Source organism: Podarcis erhardii (assembly GCF_964252035.2).
Source record: "Podarcis erhardii genome assembly, chromosome: 3".
NCBI classification, from domain to species: domain Eukaryota; kingdom Metazoa; phylum Chordata; class Lepidosauria; order Squamata; family Lacertidae; genus Podarcis; species Podarcis erhardii.
The window spans coordinates 75,900,966-75,918,273 of NC_138507.1; the positions used below are offsets into that span (position 1 = coordinate 75,900,966).

Sequence of the window (17,308 nt, forward strand, 5' to 3'; positions counted from 1 at the left end):
TTCAGGAACCTTAACTGAAAACCGGGCAGAGTGATAGGGTGTTGTTGTTTTCTCGTTTTCGTTATCAGCGTGGTGATCATGGGGCGCGGGAGGCGGGCTTCTCAGGGAGGCTCCCTGTCTTCCCGGCACAGGCTGGACGGGCAGCGGCAGCGGCCTCTACGCCCTGGTCCGGGCCGCGAGCGGTAGAGGGCGCCGCCGGACGCCGCGCTCGCTCGGGCGGGTCGCTTCTGCCGGCTGGGGATGGTGGGAGGCCGCCTCAGCTGAGGGCCTTATCAGCGCCCAGCAGAAGCAGGAGGGGCCGGGCTGGGCCCCGTTTAGGCGGGCCGCGCTCTATGGGGCAGCGCCGGCGGCGCAGCCTGTGAGGAGGCGCCGCTTTGCTGTCTCCCGCCGGGCGCCGCAGTAAGGAAGCAGCAGCAGCAAGCAGCCGCCACCTCCGCGCGGCCACCGGCCATTTGCTCCATGGCAGGCTTGCTTCCCCGCCTCCCTCTGCTGCTGCTGTGGCGCCAGCAGCGGCGCCGGCGCCTGCACTGCTGGCCCTGGACTCCGGCTCCTCTCAGAGGCACAGCGGCGGCCGGTGGTGGCGGCGGCGGCGGCGGGTGGGCCGCGTCGCCCTCGGCGGGCAGGTGGCGGGACGCTGCTGTTCCTTCGCTCGGCTCCCTGCGCTCCGCTCCCCGCTCCGCCGCGGCCTCGTGGGCGGCCTCGGCGGGGACCTCGCGGAAGAAGGCGGGCGACCCCCCGGCTGCCGGGCCCGCCGCCGAGGTCTCGGACGCCAAGAGACTCCTGGCCTTGGCATATCCCGAGCGCTGGAGACTGACAGGTACCTCCTCCTCCTCCTCCTCCTCCTCTGCCGCCCCGGGACCGTCTCCCTGCTGGCCTCCCGGAGGGCTCTGAGGCGCCAAGGGCGCTCCGTGCTACTACCATGCCCTGCCAGGCTTCGTTGGCTTTTCTCTCTGCTTTCTCTTTTTCTCCCACTTCATTGGCCTCCACCCACTAAATGGCTGAGAGTTGAGAAAATGCTCCCCCCCCCCATGAGGTCGTTCTCTTCTACCCCCTGGTTGCACCTTTGCTCCACCCCACAAATGCCCACTATAAAGAACTGACTCTATGCAGCTTTTTCTCTCTCCCAAACGCCGGACTTCTGGAGCTTAATCTTTCTTCCCCCACTCCACAGGTCCTACAGTTTTGTTCTCTTTCCCTTTCTGACACATCCACAAGGATGTGGTGGTAAATTTTGACGTGCAGGAGCGCATCGTGACAGCCCCTCTAGCCCAGGGAGAGTCCAGAAATGCAGGAAGCTGGGTCGATCCACTTTCTATATTAGCTGGCCATCCTACAACAGTGAGCTGTCCTCATTCTCTTTCTTCCACCATGGCTGCATATGCATGATGCCTTTAGAGCGCATGCAAAGCACGGTCTGTTCCTCAGAGGTTCCAGATGCTGTAGTTTGGGACGCTTTGCAAAGGGAGGCGGGGAATTCTGTGAGGGGTAAACTACAGTGCTCAGTATTCCTTGAGGGAAAGAATGTGTTCTGAAGATGCTTTAAAAGTATAGCGTGCCACGGGATGAACATCTGAATACTGCATTACTTTTAGTGGAACATACTTCTGTGTGTCCATATTCTGTTCCAAGTGGTGATGCAAAAGTGCATGCTACAAAAATTGGATCAATGCAGAAGTTTTGCCATGCATTACAAGTGGGCTATGTACTCTGCAATATGCTGTAGGAAGGCAGAGAATGTTGGCCCTGTTGTCTAGGCAGCGACATTGTATTGCCTCTCCCCACCTTCAGTGTGAGCAGCACTGGATTTAGGGTGGTGCGGGCAGTTCCCCAGCATAGGGTGCCAAGCCGAGGGGGAACAATAGCAACAACAGCAACAACAACAACAACAACCTATATGTATACGGGTACCTACTCAAAGCTAGGGGACGCAGGTGGCGCTGTGGGTTAAACCACAGAGCCTAGGACTTGCTGATCAGAAGGTCGGCAGTTCGACTCCCCGTGATGGGGTGAGCTCCTGTTGCTCGGTCCCTGCTCCTGCCAACCTAGCAGTTCGAAAGCACATCAAACTGCAAGTAGATTAATAGGTACCGCTCCGGTGGGAAGGTAAACGGTGTTTCCATGTGCTGCTCTGGTTCTCCAGAAGTGGCTTAGTCATGCTGGCCACATGACCTGGAAGCTGTACAATGGCTCCCTCGGCCAATAAAGCAATATGAGCGCTACAACCCCCAAGTCGGTCACGACTGGACCTAATGGTCAGGGGTCCCTTTACCTTTACGCAAAGCTGAGGGGGTGAAAAATGTCCTTTCTAAGGGTGCCATATTACCAAAGTCTGGCCATGAGTGTCAGTGCAACATAATACTGTGTAGCCTGAGTGATTATATCATGCAGTGACATGTTGTTACATGTTATCCTGGATTGGCTATGGTCCATCAGGGTTAACTATGAGGAAACCCTTTCAAAGGCCACTTTATCTTAATTTATATCTGCTATACAGATTCCCTTTAAATTAGGCACTGTGAAATGCACCTGATGTTAAGCTGATGTCTCATATAAGTATTTCACAAAGTATCCATGTTTATTGTGGACAGAATGCTTCTGAGTACCAGTTTCTGGAAAGTCCAGGAGATGGTAGGGCTCTTGTGCTCAGGTTTCCCACAGGCATTTTGGTTGGCTACTGTGAGGACAGGATGCTAGATTAGATGAGCAGTTGGTCTGAATTCTCCAGTTAGACTGCTAAAATATAAGAAGCTGAAGTATTTTATAAAATGTTAATTTTATAATCCTTGCATCATTTTTTCCCATTTATTAAACAGCTTATATTTTCCCCTAGCCGCTGTTGGCTTTCTGACAGTTTCCAGTGTCATCACAATGTCTGCCCCTTTTTTCTTGGGGAAAGTAATTGATGTCATCTACACAAATCCCACTGGTGAACTTGCTGACAACCTAACCAACCTCTGTGCCTTGCTGAGTGGAATATTTTTATGTGGTGCTGCTGCCAATGCAATCCGTGTCTACCTCATGCAGATTGCAGGTAATGGGAATGAATACCTAAAATGATCTTCTGGTAAATGGAACAAGTGGCTGAAAGAAGCTCCAGAATAATAGTTGCATATTTAAAAGCCAATGGTTAGGGATGGTGGAAGTTGTAAGCCAGAAACATTTGGAGGGCCACAGATTCCCCACCCTTTGGTCTCTGGGTTCCTTTCCTATTATACAAACTGAAAATGTATATGCTCCAGGGTATGAAAACAGCTGTTGGACAGCATCCAATCTGGAAACCTGCTATCCTCCACTGGAAGGGGTTAGGAACAGTCGGAGGTCTCTCTCCCCTGGGTTCGTCCAAGCCAGCCCAAAGGATTGGCGGTTTGGAAGCAGCCAATGTAAGGCCCCCAAACAGGGCATTGTAAGGTGGAAGCAGAGCAGGGCCATTGATGAATCCACGGTCTTTCTGTTGGTGCCAATAAAGGTTTTGCCCAACCCAACTACAGTATAGGTTTTGGAGATTTCAGTAGAACTGCCTTTGCATTTCACAATGTACAGTACTCTGAAATGCACAATTAAATTTCTTTAGAACATTGTAATAGTATGAATTGCCTTTCCCTGCCTAAATATAAGCTTCTTTTCCTAAGTTATGCAAAAACTACTTCATCTTCTAATTGAATATTAATTTTTGATCCAAATATTTAACAATAGCAAACAATACAACCCATATCCTCCCTTCTCCCTATATGCACACACACAAGCACACAAATCTGTCCAAGCACATTTTCTCCTCATTATACAAGATCTGCTGCAAAATGACTTGCAATTAGTGAAGTTGCTAATTTGTTTTTTTATATGTGAAATCTTTTCAGTGAATTGTCATACTTCTTGACCCTCCTAGGACAAAGAATTGTGAAACGGCTGAGAGCAACAATGTTTTCCTCTCTCTTGAAACAAGAAGTAGCTTTTTTTGACAAAACCAGCACTGGAGAGCTGATTAATCGCTTATCTTCAGACACTGCACTCTTGGGTCGTTCAGTCACCGAAAACCTTTCTGATGGGCTAAGAGCTGGTGCTCAGGCTTCAGTTGCAGTTGGGATGATGGTATGTGCCTCTTGTTTCTTTCTCTGTCTCTCCGTTTATTTCTCTGTCTCTCTCTCTGTGTGTATTCTGCCGGCTCAGTGTGTTTAGGATGAGGTTGCAAAGATCAGGAGTCCACCTGTGAAGCTGTTTTATTTGATACAGGACACATACACTGTACTAATAATGCCTTTAAATATATCTGGTGATATTTTTTTGTTTGTTTGTTAGGTAATTCTACCTTCTATTGTGACTTGTGATGCAAATGGATCATGCAACTTGAGTGGGGTTTGAGTCATTTGCCTGTAGTGAGTGATAACAGTTCAGTACGGCTCCAAATGTATCCCTGAACAGCAGGGATTGAAATATTTCCCTTCAGTTGTTCCCCATCTTGCTTGTGAATAATCTATATTTCTTTTTGGAGTGGACAGAATTCATCTGTTGCTGTAGTAGAGTGCAGTGAAATGGGGGGAGCAAAATGTTTAAAGGAAATCTCATTGTGTTAACATGTCTTTAATTTATAGCTCTAGCAGCCTATTTAATTGTACTAAAATATTGATTCAAGGTTACTTCTTTTCCTTCTAGTTTTTTGTGTCTCCCAAACTTGCCACATTTGTTCTGAGTGTCGTGCCACCTCTGGCTTTTGTGGCTGTTATTTACGGAAGATATTTACGAAAACTGACTAGAATGACACAGGATTCCCTTGCAGAATCAACACAGGTCAGTTACGACATGTTAAAATAAAAATACTGAAAGTCAGTGTTGAGGTTATATCACTCTGAACTTTGCCATTATTCAGCCATTTCCCACTCGTTCTCAGCTGTCTCCTGATAAAGGTTCAGTTAAGGAAAATGAGGTAACATCAGGCATGGATTGTGGAAGATGAAGCAACAGAGATGTTGCAAGCTTTCTATTCCCCCTTTCAACTGAGAGTGAAGTCCTTTTTTCTTATTATGGTATACAACAGTTTTCTATGTAACGTTTCTTTGTGGGTGTCATGGTAGGGTCTGTGTATATTGTCTCTTAACAACAAGGTTAAGCAAATGAAGGCCTGCATCAGCATTTTGTGTGGCTGGATCTGCACTGAGCTTGTGTTGTTGGCCTGTTTCAGATGCCATGTTAAACTATAGTTGAAAATAAAGGATGGCTTAATAAAAACAAGCAGCATGCTGGTAAATACTGCTCAGTAGTGCCTGCTTGGCTCATTTGACACCTATACCTGTGGCTTGTTTGGGGAGAAACTTATCAGTGCTGGTTCACACATAATGCAAAACCAGCCTCTGGTTTGCTTCCCTTGTGGGATGGCAAAGCCAGAAGCAGGGGAGGAGCAAAGCAGACACTATTGAGCAGGGGGCATCAGCTCACTACTTGTTCTTCTTAACCTATTTTAAACTATAGCTTAATATGAACTAGGCCAATGTATAACTGCCCTCTGTGGCCTGTGCTACAGTGCTTTTTCCCAAGCCCCATATGGTACTGGGGCTTAGCCTTAGATCGTGTTCCAGCTCCCTTTTACACAGGAACACAAAGGGGCAAAAGTTCAGGTATGTCTTTTTTAAACCATGGTATCACATGCTAAATGCTTCTGGCATATGTCTAGTACCTTAGTCTAGTACTTAAAAGCAATTAAAGCAATGGTTCCCAACCTTTTTTTGGCCATGCCCCACCTAAGCATCTCTAAAATCCTGGTGGACACCCCCCCCCCGACATATAATTCTTATTATTCAAAAAGTGAATTTCTTTTTATGTGGAGGAAGTCTAAAAGGTCATTCACTGTTAATAACTCATTATTGAATTGCCCCCCTTAAAAATCAAATTGCCCCCCTGTGGGGCGTGTAGCTCCTGTTGGGAACCACGGAATTAGAGGGATCACTTTTACTATTATTTTGGTTGGGGGCACCTGAAATTCAAGCCTCCTGGATTATATATTTTAAATGCTCTATATATTTTAAATGTTAACTGCAGTTAGCAGAAGAACGGATTGGAAATTTGAGAACAGTTCGAGCTTTTGGGCAAGAATTGAAAGAAATGGAGAAATACAGGAGCAAAGTTGACCATGTGTTACAGCTAGCCAAAAAGGAAGCGTTAGCTCGGGCAGGATTCTTTGGAGCAGTAAGTATATGAAGAAGGTGAGGAATCCACAATGTTTCTGTAATGTCTCTGGGTTTCTCTTGAATATTTACACTGCTACTTGATATAGGCACCTTCATTCTCGGATTTTCCATCTGTAAATAGCGTATCACAACACCCATAGAGAAAATTATTTGCACGTGTAGCTGGGAGTTGCACCTCAGCCCATGTGTCACTTTTTTGTTTTGTTCTGTTCTGTTTGCAGAAGCTTTCCTTGTTAGCATTAACTGTGACCAAGGCACTTTTTGGAGACCTCTGCCACTAGCTGCTCTAGAGGATTTCCAATCTACCCTGATTTTAATAGGAACCGGGGGGGGGGGTGGATATCAGAGCTCATTCAGTGGAAATTCAGGATATATGCTGCATGAGTATGGCAGCATTTCCGCTTTAAACTACCTTTCTGCCTGTCGTGAGCTTCCTTGTTCGTGTAATGTAAACAGGGACTACAGATATACAGTATTTCCTAAGAAAATTGGTTGAAGACATTTACATGGGTTATGTTTTCCTATCTGATAAGAGAAGACGTAGTCCCAGGGTGGGTAGAGCAAGCAGGCAATGGATTGGATCATAAGAAGCTGCCTTGTGAGCCAGACAATTGGTCCATCTAACTCTGTGCTTCCTGCACTGACTGGCAGCAGCTCCAGGATTTCAGGCAGGAGCTTTTCTGAGGCATGTCAGGAGACATGTTAGACCTTCTCTGTGCAAGGTAGATGCTCTGCCACTGATCTGTGGTCCTTCTCACCAAACTCTTCCTGCAACAAGTCCAGACAACTTCAAGAATAATAGACATAGCACTGCAGCGGGGGGAAACAGGGAATCCTTTGCATGAGTGGAATCGCCTTCTGGGAGCGCAGGGGCTCCTTTGGCTCAAAGTTAATATTTATTTGGCTTTCTTTGGAGACCTTCTGAAAAGTTTGGAAGTACTGAAGATAATAGTTGCAGTCCTAAAGATGCACTCCAAACGTAATAGACTTCATGTACTGAATGCTGTACTGAATGTTGTGTGTCCAGTTGATTCTCTTAGAAGAATGTGATGAAAGAATTTATGTCTTCACTTTTTTAATTTTGGCAATATGGGTACCGAGGATGCTTCCCCCCCAAAAAAAATACAGTAAATGACTTTATTTTAAGATTTTAGATATATGTTCTCAAACATGAGAGAATATTAGAAGATGCCGCTATGAAGGTTTGGATTATCTTGGAAGATACGTTACTTTTTCTTTTTCAGACTGGGCTATCTGGGAATTTGATTGTGCTCTCTGTTCTGTACAAAGGAGGATTACTGATGGGCAGTGCCCACATGACTATTGGTGAACTGTCTTCTTTCTTAATGTACGCCTTCTGGGTTGGCATAAGCATTGGAGGTATGGATCATAAAATATATGCTTAAAAATAATGAGTTAGAAATATTATAGGCAAGCTTCAGTTTAGAAGTAGAGACATGATAAGTGTTTATAAAATCATTCATGGTGTTAAGGAAGTGGGTAAAGAATAGTGTTTATCCCTCACCATACCAGAACTTGGGGTTATCCAATGGAACTTATTGGCAGGAAATTCAAGAAAGACAAAGGAAAGCACTTATTTCCATAACACACAAGTAATTTATGGAATTTTGCTGCCACAAAACATGGTCATGGCCACCAGTTGAGACAAATCCATGGAGAATGTGTCTGTCAAGGACTACTAGTCATGTTAACTATATGCAACCTCCATGATCAGACAGAGTATGTTACGAAACACCAACTGTTGGGGAATAGCAAGAATTGCTCTCACATCCTGCTAGATGGACGCTCGGCCTGATCCAGCAGGGTGATTCTTTTGAAAAGTCCTTTAAAGTATTCTTTAAAGTATACTTTACTTAAAAGGAAAAAATAGTTTTCCAGTGCTGGTGTACCATATTCAAAAGACAGGGAAAGGCAGTGCCCTCGCAGAATGACTGCTCTCTGCCAAAAACACCCTAGTCTTAAGATTTCAATTTTATTTAAGTGTACTGTACATGCTAGCTATTTAAAATCTCCTGTTTAGAAGCAGGTTGGCAGAGTTTATTCTGTCAAACATGCAAAACTTGTTTTTCAGGCTGAGCAGCCATGAAGCAGTTAGAATAAGGATTTAGGCATGGAGGTTATGCCACTCTATTTCAAGACAAACTACCTGTCCTACATGTTCCTGTTTGTACATAACAATACTTTTTCTTGTTTAGGTTTAAGCTCTTTCTATTCTGAGCTTATGAAAGGATTAGGTGCAGGAGGGCGTCTGTGGGAACTTATGGATCGAAAGCCACAACTTCCTTTTAATGGTAGGTTCTCTGTTTCATAAATGTTTAAGCTGTGGTGTGAGCTCTCTAACCCGGAACACCATCTTACAGCTGAAGTTCCCATCAGGGCTGGTTTTCAGGCATATATATAGATGACCCGCGGGTCTCTTGCAACTCTATAATTCTGTGACTTGCCCAGGGATGTTGCTGATTACCTCTAGCCTGACTCTGTATGCTCCTTTTTCCCTTGGTGTGTTTGTTCCATTTAGTGGGGGACTGAAATTCCCTCCACATTTTTTCAGAGCTATTTGAACCCCACCTCTAAAAAAAGGGTGGGTTTTCAGTTGCTTTCAGGGAGAGGCAAGAGCAATTCCTGCAAATGTATTAATATGTGTGAGTTTTCCTTACTCTAAGACAAGGTGTCTGTGGTTTGTCTTCTGTGTTTCACACTTTAAAAAAAAGCCTTACTGGCTTCTGACTGCAGCCTGCAAAACTCCTAAATTTTCTAGCCATGTTTTCTCTTCCTGCCTGTGCCACATCCCCATAAAAACAACACTATGTGTTTCCATAGGGATCTGGCACAGATGGGAAGAGGATATACTATAGGAAAACATGCAAAAGTCTTGCCAACTGTGATCAGTGAGACCCTTTTCAAAAAGGTAAAAAAACAGAAAATCCTTAGCTATGTTGTGTTTATAGTAAGGGAAGCCACCCACACACAAAAGTTGAAGGCATTTTCCCCACCCATGCCTTATGTGTATATTGTCTCTCATCCCTCCAAATATATGAGAAGAATGAACCAAACATATCAGCCCAGCTCTTCTGTCCCTATTGATTGACCCATTCTCTGTCTTTGGTGCTGTTATTGGTGCTGCTATTCCCTTGGGAGAAAGTGGGATTAACTACCTAGTCCAGCTAGGCCATAAGCAAAATAAGCCACTGGGGATTTTCAGAATGTGCAAATGCTAAGGTACTTAATTCCCAGAAAGAACACAGCTAAGGCTCGTGCACAATTCCTCTGATCAGACTGGTCCAGGTTGCCTTATAGATAACATTTTAAAATGAGCAAATCTGTAGAACTCTAAGAAGAATCACAGTAGATAACCTGTGCCCCTTATTTTGATTTTTTTGATGGCGCGACTGAATGTAATACACATAGCTGCATCTTACTTGGACAAATTTTGGGTTCCTCTTCTGTCATAAATGTGTTTATATTACTGCAATTTTAAATTTTTATATATTTTTTAGAGGGAATGGTATTAAACCAGGATGCTTTCAAAGGTGCTCTGGAGTTCAGAAATATCCAGTTTGCATATCCAGCTCGTCCAGAAGCATTGGTTTTTCAGGACTTTACCCTTAGCATCCCATCGGGCTCTGTGATGGCATTGGTCGGCCCAAGTGGCTCTGGCAAATCAACTGTTGTCTCTCTCCTGCTAAGGCTTTATGATCCAATCTCAGGTAAGAATGAGGGTGTACTAGGTCAGCAATTGTGTTGGATGCAGTTTTGCATTCAGAATACAATGTGCAGAGTTTGCTTTGCTTCAGCAAGGTGGCGGCCTCCTGGGTCTTCAGACTATTACAAATTATTAAGATCCAGAGCAACCTTATCCAAGACTTCCAAAGCATAGGCAAATAAATGTGATTTTAGTAGGTGACAGGAAGAGACAGTTCCAGTCAGAATACAATTGCCAAGAAGACCATGCATACAGTAACCTCTGTGGCACTTCACTTCTGTGGCACTTAAGCATTCTCTCTGCTATTATTTCTCATTCTCCTGAGCCTCCTATTTCTCCCTCTGTTCCTAGAATATTATCTAACAACCATCTCTTGTTCAAGGAAGCATCACTGTCGATGGTGTTGATGTTCGTCAGTTAAATCCACTCTGGTTCAGGAATAGAATCGGAACAGTAAGTCAGGTAAGAAGAGAAGCACTGATTCTTTGTATATTTATCCTAATTGTTGCACTCCTTGTGAAAGGTAGATTCTTGTTGCAATGCTCCATTTTAAGCTTTGGACAAAAGTTTGAGAGCACTTCCTTCTATATTCCTATAGAACAGTGTTTCCCAACCTTGGGCCTCCAGCTGTTTTTGAACTACAATTCCCATCATCCCTGACCACTGGTCTTGCTAGCTAGGGATGATGGGAGTTGTAGTCCAAAAACATCTGGAGGCCCAAGGTTGGGAAACACTGCTATAGAATATAGGAATACGTCCTTCTATATTCCTATAGAGGGAATAGATGCACTGCTGCACAAAATGTTTAACCACTGCAATTGGTAGCAAATATTAAGACTTCGGATATAAAAAAAATCTCATATAATAATGTTGTATTTTACACGTTAGGAACCAGTTCTTTTCTCATGCTCTATTGCTGAAAACATTGCCTATGGTGCAGAGGACCCTTCTACAGTAACTACTGAAGAAATTGAGAGAGTTGCTGAGATAGCAAATGCTGCTAGTTTTATCCAAAACTTTCCAAATGGATTCCACACGTTAGTGGGGGAGAAAGGTGTTCTTCTTTCAGGTATGACTTTGAACTTTTCAAAATGCATTGTGTAATATATGTGCTTTTAAAATATAATTTTAATTTTGTTAATATCCCAGGGAGGAGCAAAGAGGACATGATCTCCTCTACATGGGTCCACACGCTTACACATTTGCACTGACTGATAATCTGGCTTAGCGTGACAAACAAGGCCACTGTCTGTACTTTATGCATTCTATTTCTCTCTGACCTGACTGTTTACAAGTCTCCCTTTATCCAACCTGCAACTTAGGACAGCACTATATTATAAACAAAGAAACAAATTATTCTTACAGCAGGATAGCTTAGTTGGTTAGAGCATAGTGCTGATAGTGCCAAGGTTACAGGTTCAATCCCCTTAAAGGACAGTTGCATGTTTTCTTCAAAGCAGGGGGTTGGACTAGATGATCCCCAGGGTCCCTTCCAACTCTATGATTCTACGATTCATTTACATTAAATGATGAAGTGAACCCTAGTCCCCAAAACTTATGCTTTTATAAATTTGTTAATCTCTAAGGCAGTGATGGCCAAACTTGGCCCTCCAGCTGTTTTGGAACTACAACTCCAATCATCCCTAGCTAACAGGACCAGTGGTGAGGTATGATGGGAACTGTAGTCCCAAAACAGCTGGAGGGCCAAGTTTGGCCATCACTGCTGTAAGGCATGGGTAGGCAACCTAAGGCCCAGGGGCCGGATCTGACCCAATCGCCTTCTAAATCCGGCCCACGGGTGGTCTGGGAATCAGCCTGTTTTTACATGAGTAGAACGTGTGCTTTTATTTAAAATGCATCTCTGGGCTATTTGTGGAATTCGTTCATTCCCCCCCCCCTTCAAAATATAGTCTGAGCCCCCACAAGGGCTGAGGGACAGTGGACCGGCCACCTGCTGAAAAAGTTTGCTGACCCCTGCTCTAAGGTGTCACAAGACTGTTGTTTTTGCTGCAACTCACTCATACAGCTACTCCTCCGGAAAGCTTTAAAATGTAGTTCTTCTTGCGGAATTAGTGGAGAGCAATTAATCCTCCTGCGTTTAACTAAGAATTTTCATAAAGAGAAAAAAACAGAAAAAATATATATTTTAATGTTACATTTTTTAACAGGTGGGCAGAAGCAACGGATTGCAATTGCTCGAGCTCTTCTCAAGGTAAGACAGAAACCAATTGGCTTTTCTCATATCCATATCTTGAAAGAAGAACAAGCGAAAACCTATGTGTCAAATAGACTTTTCTTAACTGAGGTAGTAGGAATAGGAAATGTGTTACAGTTGTGGAATTATATGATGCTTACTATAGAGCCAAATTGTCCGGCGCTACTTTTCCATCTGAAACCTGCTTTATAGGTTTGTCTGGAATAGATTGCTCTTCCAGGAGCAGCATTTTCTCTCTGGGAAGATAGTAATTTTGATTAGGGTGTCAAAGGTGTAGTACCTTTGCTTAGCACTTTAAGAGGGTTAGCTTGCAGGTTACTTTAGAATAATGTAAAATGCCTTCCTGTTTGTTGGTAATAGCTCTTAATTTAGTTAGATACAAACTCCAGTCCCTACATAAAAATAATAAAAAGTTTGAGAAAAGGACTTTTACAGGAGAATCTTTTTTTTCTAGTATGTGATAAAACATTTTTGTTGTTTTAGTACTGAGTACTAATACATTGCCATTTTTGCAATTGTGCTTTAGAGGAATCTTAATAATCTAGTAGTGCATATTAAAAGCTACCATGTTTACTCCAGTTCATCCTTATACGTAAATATGTATTGTTTATGTCAGCTCTCCAAGGAATTTCAAATTTTTGCAAAGAATGACATTGGCATGCTGCTCTTCTGAATGTGTTTGCTTCTTCCATATATTCTTCATGTAATTGAAGCAGCAAACTTAGCTGCTTCATATCTATGCTTATGTAGCAATTCCACCAGAAACCAGTGATAAGTTCATTGTTAATAAAGGTGACCTCATAGTTGCTTTCCACTTGTATAGAGGAAGAGAGATCTGAAGTATTCTCCCTAATGTTCCAGTTATTTTTCCATTGTATGTACATTAACGCAACCTTCAACTAAAAAAACTGTCAAAGTAAAACCAAGTTCATTTTGTTCTGTAGAATCCAAAAATTCTTCTTCTTGATGAAGCAACAAGGTGAGTAAAACATTTCCCCCCCCAGAAGTGATCATTTCTTCTCTACTACTGACCTTTTAATACTTCTATACTACTCACCTTATGCCAGAGCAGGCCATGTATTTTTCCTCCAAGCAGTTTGGAAGGAACTATGACTTGATGTTTCCAACAGTTTCTGACCACATCTGTGGAATGCTTCAGCAAGTCCAGGCCAGGAGATCACAAAAATCAGCGCAGGATAAGCTGTGCTCATTTGTACAATGAGAGGAGCTGTCTTTCTTTCTGGGACACTTCCTTCTCTCCTACTGGGAAGCTCCCATTCGGATGTGCTCCTTGCATTTTGAAACTTGATTAAAAATAAATTTGATTAAAAATGAACACATTTAATTAAATTTCAGTAGGACCTGATCTGTCAAAAGGTGCTTTGTGTTGCTGAAGACAAAATGGGTTAAGATTATCTTTTCCAATAAATAATGGGATATTATTTTGTCCACAGAATGTGGACATTGTGAAATAACAATATTTTAAGTGTATTTGTGGCAGATTTTTAAATGAAATGAAAGCAAGCTGGTTAGAAAACTAGTCTGTACTAAAGTAATAGCTCTCAGAGTGTAGTGGGGGAATATATCACATCTTTTTCCTTCAATCTATTCCTGAATTAGTGCTTTGGATGCTGAAAATGAATATCTTGTCCAAGAAGCACTAGATCGGCTCATGGAAGGGAGAACTGTCCTCATTATTGCTCATCGTCTGTCCACCATTCAGAATGCTAATTCTGTTGCAGTTCTTGACCAAGGTAGAATTATTGAGTGTGGAAAGCACGAAACACTGCTTGCAAACCCAGATGGACTTTTCAGCAAACTAATGAAGAAACAGTCTTTTATCCAGTCTCCTGAAAGTTTTGCATTAAATGTGAAATCCTGAAAGAAAAATATTTTTTAAAATTATGAAAGAGTATCGAAATGTATCACATTTCCAAGAATTTTAAATTATGTTTCAGTTTATGTACAATAAATGTTATATATATATTTTCAGCGTGTTTCAAATATTTTAAAACTTGATTGTGCTAAACTTTTTATTCAGAACTACTAACTATATTCTGAAGATACCCAATACAGTACTGAGCTGTTTTCAGGTTGTAAATTCTTTGTATTTTGATTGATGACTATCATATGGATGTTCATTGCTTTTAAGTTATGGCAGCACACAGATTTTTCCATTGTTGGAAATTAAAACAACATTTAGTTCTAATTTTTTTTAAAGTTATGGGGTTGGAAACAGAGATCCATTCATTGAACAAAGTGGATCAGAGCAGAGGGAAAGTTTCACCAGTTCCCTGTTCCCACCATTGACCCTTGCATCCTCCAAATTTGTTCCGGGGAGTTGGAGAACCCTCTGGTACAGCATAAGATGTAGCACAGGAAGCTGAAGGGGGAATGATAGAAAAGCTGCTACTAGTTGGGCTGGAAGACAGAAACCTATGACAGAAATGGGGGAATTGTGGCTTTCCATGTTGTTGGACTAAAATTCCTGTCATCCCTAGCCATTGGTCATCCTGGCTAGAACTGATAGGGGTCAAAAGCCCAACAAAATGGGGAAGGCAGAAATTCCATCCTAACCTGTTCAAGTGTTGTTGTTGTTTTTTTTAGAATATTTGCCCTGACAGGATTTAGACATGTTCTTGAGTGTATCTAAAATTTTCACTCTTCCCAATTGGATAATATTTTTTTAATTAAATCCTGAGGCTAGTAACTGATTAGCCTCTGTCAGACATTGGATGACAATTTAAACTGCCTTTGTAATCTCTCCTCCACTTTAGGATTGCACTCTAAAAATCATTCTGTCACTTGCTTAAAAAGCAGAACAAGCCGCTTTTAAAACCCAGTGTACATTATCTGTTCCAAAGTGCCCCACCCCCATTAAAAAAACATTCAAAATAGTCCAGGGCAGGAAAGCATTCACCTGGCACCAAAAAAAGTCCGGGGTGGGAAGAGTATTCACTTGGCCCAAAAGTATCTTAATGTAGGCTCATTTCATATAAGGCAGCTTCATTTGTTCATATGTTTATAAAGATATGTTTAAGTCACACAGAATAAAACTGTATAAATAAATAAAACCAGTTTACTGTGCATGGGATTGCAGTCATAGCCACTTTACTATTACCCACCATCTATTATGTTGAACCAAAACTGGAAATATGTCATGAAATATAAAATGGGTATAACTTAGCAAACATGTTTATGCTTAGGTGTGTGTTAAATATTGGAAACTTTCATGAGGAAAACTATATTTACTCGGTTGTAAACCTTATTGAATTCCATGGGGCTTATTCCCAGGTAAATGGGATTAGGCTTGCAGCCTTAGATTGTCAAAGTAAAGAGAACAAAATTACCGTAATAATACTATGCATTCTAAAAACTACAAAAAAATAAACAAAAGCATAGGAATTGACTTCTTTGATTTCTAACTGTATTTATTATTAAAATAGACAGGAGTGCCTGGCGTGCTCTGGTCCATGGGGTCACAAAGAGTCGGACATGACTAAACGACTAAACAACAACAACATTATTAAAATACTAGTAAACAGTCCTTTTTCTAACTTTGCAAATTTTATCAGATTACATAAAACTGTATACATCACACACTGGTGAAACATAATTGAACTGTCAGTTAACTCACTTCTTGGTTTAGAACTTAATGCATTGCTGCATATTTCAACTTTTGAAAAGGAGCATTTTTAACAAACCTTTAGTCTAATGTAAGAGCCTTTGACAAAGTTCTACGTAATACTGAAAGTGAATTCCACTGCAGCTTTGTAGAATAGCTTGTAAGTAAATGTATTTGGAACTGCTGCCTTTCTGATCAGCTACACAATATTTTAAAGCTTCTTCAAGATGAGAGATTTATTTATTCTTGTTAGAGCATTTCGTAACATACATCTGTAACATGACAACAGGGAAGTTTTTCAATAATTTCTCATGGATTTAATGCTACAGGTTACCATGTTGCAATGCTTTTCTTTTAACTGCTGCTAAGTGAGCTCTGTGTCCAGCTTTCATGCCAAATATTGTCCCCATTCTTACTGATACTACAGTAATGGTTTGCTTCTTTTTCATAGCAATCGTCTTGTTCGTTTCAAAAATTCTTACGGGAACCAAATTGTTGGTCTCACCTGAAAGGTGATTTAGATCATGGGTAGGCAAACGGCCCACAGACGGTCTGGGAATCAGCGTGTTTTTATATGAGTAGAATGTGTCCTTTTATTTAAAATGCATCTCTGGGTTATGTGTGGGGCCTGCCTGGTGTTTTTACATGAGTAGAATGTTTGCTTTTATTTAAAATGCATCTCTGGGTCATTTGTGGGGCATAGGAATTCATTAATCCCCCCCCAAAAAAAATATAGTTCGGCCCCCCACAAGTTCTGAGGGACAGTGGATTGGCCCCCTGCTGGAAAAGTTTGCTGACCACTGATTTAGATGGATGTCAAGTCATCACATGAGTTCATTGTCACCTAGTGTCCAAGGCAGGAAATGTTCAGAGTTGAGAACTATGCAGCTACTTCATGTCCTCACTCAGTCCATTTTCTTCTTTCATCCGAGGTGGACCTCTCAGAACTGTACATATGAACAAAGCAAGTTGAAAATCTAAGTCCTTTCTATATTAAACAGATGCCATTTCATTTCCATGTTGGGAACAGACATGGTAGGGGAAATAAGGAAGCACCCAGGACTAGCTCAGCACCTATAAAAGTTTCCATCTCCATATATTTTTGCACTTTATGCAGCTTTATTAGAAACATTATTCCCTCAGAACAGCACTTCTCCAGGGCCTGTGCCACACACTTGCTGTGGGTTAATTTTGTTATAACCCATTAGTTGGGATTGTCATCTACAGCAGTGTCTGACTGTCTAAGTTTTTCACATGTGTGTACTGTACAAACGTACAGTGCCTTCTACTGTCTGTAATAGGAAAATGATATGATCTAGAAGCATTTTGGCCTATGTGAAAGGAATGGGGAAATAAAACCATATTTAGAAGCCATGGTTATCTGCTTTTGAACATGGATACATATTGATCAAAGTACTTCACATAACATGCATTTGCACAGGCATCTCTGAGACAAGCCCTGACCTTTTTCTGTATTTGAGTTCTTGAGATGATTTTATATTGCAGTTTGCAAATAACACTATAAAATCCAACAGTGCTTATTAGGACAACATAGAAGTCTCACAATG

At 42.0% G+C, this 17,308-nt stretch overlaps 1 protein-coding gene across 1 annotated transcript; it reads left to right on the forward strand.

Moving 5' to 3' along the window:
• The first annotated feature begins 188 nt into the window (after positions 1-188).
• On the forward strand, positions 189-14,104 carry ABCB10 (ATP binding cassette subfamily B member 10). The gene is made up of 13 exons (XM_081855842.1): positions 189-817; positions 2,831-3,031; positions 3,884-4,086; positions 4,648-4,782; positions 6,028-6,174; positions 7,421-7,556; positions 8,393-8,488; positions 9,695-9,904; positions 10,283-10,362; positions 10,789-10,969; positions 12,069-12,112; positions 13,060-13,094; positions 13,736-14,104. The coding sequence occupies exons 1-13, from the start codon at positions 460-462 to the stop codon at positions 13,995-13,997; spliced, it is 2,088 nt and encodes a 695-aa protein (XP_081711968.1). The 5' UTR covers positions 189-459; the 3' UTR covers positions 13,998-14,104.
• Positions 14,105-17,308: the final 3,204 nt, after the last annotated feature.

Bases quoted from the DNA above. Each gene is read 5' to 3' on its own strand.
- ABCB10 (XM_081855842.1), top strand. From the start codon at position 460: ATGGCAGGCTTGCTTCCCCGCCTCCCTCTGCTGCTGCTGTGGCGCCAG. The intron at 12,113-13,059 runs GTAAGACAGAAA...TTTGTTCTGTAG, and splicing joins TTGCTCGAGCTCTTCTCAAG to AATCCAAAAATTCTTCTTCT. The intron at 13,095-13,735 runs GTGAGTAAAACA...TTCCTGAATTAG, and splicing joins CTTCTTGATGAAGCAACAAG to TGCTTTGGATGCTGAAAATG.